This window comes from Asparagus officinalis, unplaced genomic scaffold (assembly GCF_001876935.1).
Source record: "Asparagus officinalis unplaced genomic scaffold, Aspof.V1 AsparagusV1_Un1132, whole genome shotgun sequence".
In the NCBI taxonomy this organism is placed as follows: Eukaryota; Viridiplantae; Streptophyta; class Magnoliopsida; order Asparagales; family Asparagaceae; genus Asparagus; species Asparagus officinalis.
Window position 1 is genome coordinate 11,304 of NW_017973391.1, and position 3,582 is coordinate 14,885.

General features: G+C 50.8%; 1 protein-coding gene across 1 annotated transcript in view; it reads right to left on the reverse strand.

Annotated features, from left to right (window-relative positions):
* The window catches only part of LOC109828354, a 9,007-nt gene extending 6,666 nt beyond the window's left edge, over nt 1-2,341 (reverse strand). Inside the window, exon 1 of the mRNA XM_020395373.1 lies at nt 2,230-2,341. Within this exon, the coding sequence (XP_020250962.1) occupies nt 2,230-2,341 (112 nt within the window). The remainder of the gene's footprint in view (nt 1-2,229) is intronic.
* Nucleotides 2,342-3,582: the final 1,241 nt, after the last annotated feature.

The window sequence follows — 3,582 nt, forward strand, 5'->3', positions numbered from 1 at the left end:
GGGGGTGTCTCGGCCTTGGCCGAGACACCCCATGGGGGGTGTCTCGGCCATGGCCGAGACACCCCAAGGGGTGTCTCGGTTTTGGAGCCGAGACACCCCCCTAGGGGGTGTCCTCAACCAGCCCCCTACCCCTCTCCTTTTCCTATAAATAGGCCCCTAGGGCCTCCATTCTCTTGGCCTTGGTTTTGGGAGAGAAATTTCAGATCTAGAGCTTTAGCCTTTGAGATCTGAAATTCCAGAGAGGAGCGGCGAAGCCCTGCCGGAGGAAGGAGTCGGGGTTTTCTAAGAGAGCGGCGAAGCCCTGCCGGATTGAGGAGTAAGGATTTCTTCATCAGCCCTTCATTCACCCCCCTTCTTTTCCCTTAGTGTTGCCCTTAGCGGTGATACAAAGGAGAGCTAGTGCCTCGTTTTAGCCGAGACATAAGCTTTACACCTCTGAGATCTCACGCGGATCGACGGGGTTCTGTTTCTATATCCCTTCGCGGATAGACGAAACTCTGCCGGATTATACCGGAAAAGAGATCTTGAAGAGTCGGCGGTCCACGGATATCAACATCCCCGTCACAGGCCAACAACCCACGCAAGCGAGACCGCACCAAACCGGGACCTCGTGTTTATTTTCGTTTAAGTTGTAATATCTTTTGTTTTCATTTTATTCTGTTGTAACGCTTGAAGTTGTAACAGATCTCAAAAAGAGAATATCAATGAAAACAGCGACTTTTACCGAAAACAAGCTGGCGACCACAGTGGGAGCCAACGATCTCGCCCCCGAGATCGTCGTGACGCAACCGGCCTTCAAGATCCGGGTGAATGAAGAGGTCGAATACGAGTTCGACCAGAAGAAGTTCGAAGAATACCTCTCCTCTTCCTCCTCCAGATCTGCCTCCCCGAACCGGCGCAAGAAGACATCCGCTTCCAAGAACGTTCGTGGGACTTCCAACTCAAAGAACCAAGAGCCCTCCGCTGCCTTTGCACCACGCAACGTCCCCATGTTGCTCAGCATGGTCAAGACAGCAAATCCAGCTCTCCCATCAACCTCAAAGGCGATGGATGATGCAACTCCGATTCTGTCCAAAAGGGCACTCCAAAGGCGTCGTCAACGCCTTGCTCAACAACTCGCCAAGGCCAGGGAGTCAAAAGATGGAGTGCGCTATGCAGAGGACTTGAAGTCAAGGCAGCGACAAGAGCAACGGCAAGCAATCAACCTCCCCTCCAAAACAGAAGCGAGTGAGTGGATCCGTGTCAAGAGGAACCGCTCCACGCTCGAGGAGCGAATCAAGAAGCGCCGTGCTTTACTTGCGCATGCCCGACTCCTCCTAAAGAAGGCGGAAGAAATGCAGCAAGAAACGGCGGTCAAAGCGCCGACCACAAGCAAACGGGTGTGGGTTCCCAAATCGAAACCAACACTTCCAGCAAAGAAGGGTGAAACCATCGCCCAAAGCTCCTCCAAATCAGGTCATGTTTCTACTATCCCGGCACCTTCAACGGCGCCAAGTAAGAAAGGGGATCATTCAAGATCCCAGGTTCCTTTGACAGGTCACCTCGGTCCCTTACCGGCGAATCGAGGTAGAGTACCCGTCAAAGAACGACTGGGACCATTGAAAGGTCCCCAAGTTTCAAATCAGACTGGGGGTCGATTTAATCCCCCCAATAAAGAAAACAAAGGGAAAGCCCCTATCACCGACCGCATCGGATTGCGAGTCGAATTAAAAGAGCCCGTTCAGTTCATACGCTCACAAAAGCGTAAGATTGAACGGGCCACTCTTGATAAAACTAACCAAGTGTTGCATTCCCAAGGGGAAGCACACTCATCTGAAGATGAGAGTGTTATACTAAGGGACACCCACCAACACTCTGTAGGGTGCTCCAGCTATCAAGCTGATGAGTTGTACTACAGAGCTGGGGGTGTGGGTAAATCTCGAAAGAGATATGTGCAGGATATGAAGTCCCAATGCCCGTGTGCAAGTATCATCAAGACGGTGCTGTCGGAATGCCGCTGCAACAGTCCCCCAAGAAGAATCTCGGTGTTCGAGAGACTCTCCAAGCCGAGGCATTTCCACAAGAAGAAATTGCTCCGCCAAAAAGACGAGTATTCAAGAGTGTCGGTCAACATGACCGGCCGAGGGGAATCAACACCACACTTCAGCATAGAACAGCTCGCTGAGGTATCCCGGTGTATAGCACGGATGCGGCCCGGAACCAGCGGCCGGAAGGGCTACCAAAGAGTACCAAAGGGCCTCTCTCTGGAAGAAGAAGAATCAGATGCTGATTCAGATACCTGCTCCGCCGTCGCATCAGATGACACGGCTTCAAGTGCGGGCCAGCCGTACGAATCACTCATGATCAGTGCCGAACAAATGAACAAAATGCTTGAAGACGCCCTAACTCGGCAGAAAGAAGCTTTCAAATTCGAGATGGAAATGACCCTACAGCGGATGAGGGAGATGCACGATCAGCAACTCGCAGCTTTGACAACTCATCAAGAGGAGCCCACTCGACCCAATCATCAGAACCAAGAAGAGAATGAACGGGAAGGGAATAATGTCATTATTCCTCCTGTCAACAACGACAACGGAAGTGGTCCGGTAGATGATAATGCCAAAGAAGACCACATTACCTCTCCCCAAAACCACTCGAAAATAGAAACGAGTGAAGACAAAAAGATGAAAGACTTGGAGAGCAAAATCAATGCATTGATGAATGCTCAAGAGGTAAAAAGGTCAGGTATACCGTGTCCATATCCGAGGGAGTGGGAATCCATTCCATATCCGGCAAAGTTTAATCTCATTAACTTTACGCCGTTTGATGGAAAGGGTTCCCCTACCCAACATTTAATCTACTTCAAGTCTCATTTAGGAATTATTTCCGGAAATGAGCCCCTCATGGTGCGGTCATTCGTCGGCACTCTTCGCGGAGCTGCCTTCGACTGGTACCGCCGTCTCAAGCCCGGAAGTATCAACGGCTGGGATGACATGGAGGACATGTTCTTGACCAATTTCTTTGATGATGACACCGAGGTTTCGATCGGCACGCTGTTCGATGAAAAACAGAAGAATGGCGAGACGGTTGAAAACTTCGTGAAGAGATTCCGGAACAAAGCTATGAATTGCAGGGACCCGGTCAGCGAGGAATTCATCCTCGAAACTTGCCACAACAATTTAACATTGGACATCCTTGAAGCCATGGGAACGGCACCGCCAACGACCTGGAAAGACTTGAAGGTGAGAGGGGAAAGAGCCGAGCGACTCCTCAAAAGGAAGAAGGCTGAAAGGGGCCAAATACCAAACAGTGTCCCACAACAGAAGAACTTTACCCCTAGGGGTAAGGGGAAAACACAAGCAAATGCTGTAGATGCGAATCAAGTGTTTGAGGTGCAAGCACAGCCGCAACAGCCACAGCAGCAACAGAGGGCGCCTCAACAATCGAGATGGCAACAACAGCCCCAAAGGCAAAAGGCCGCGGAGCCGAGGTTCCCAAAGACCTACTCGTTCAAGGAGGATGAAATCCCGGGTATCTTCAAATACCTCGTTCAGAACAACAAGATCAAGTTGCCACCGATTCAGGATCAAGAAGATGCCAAGA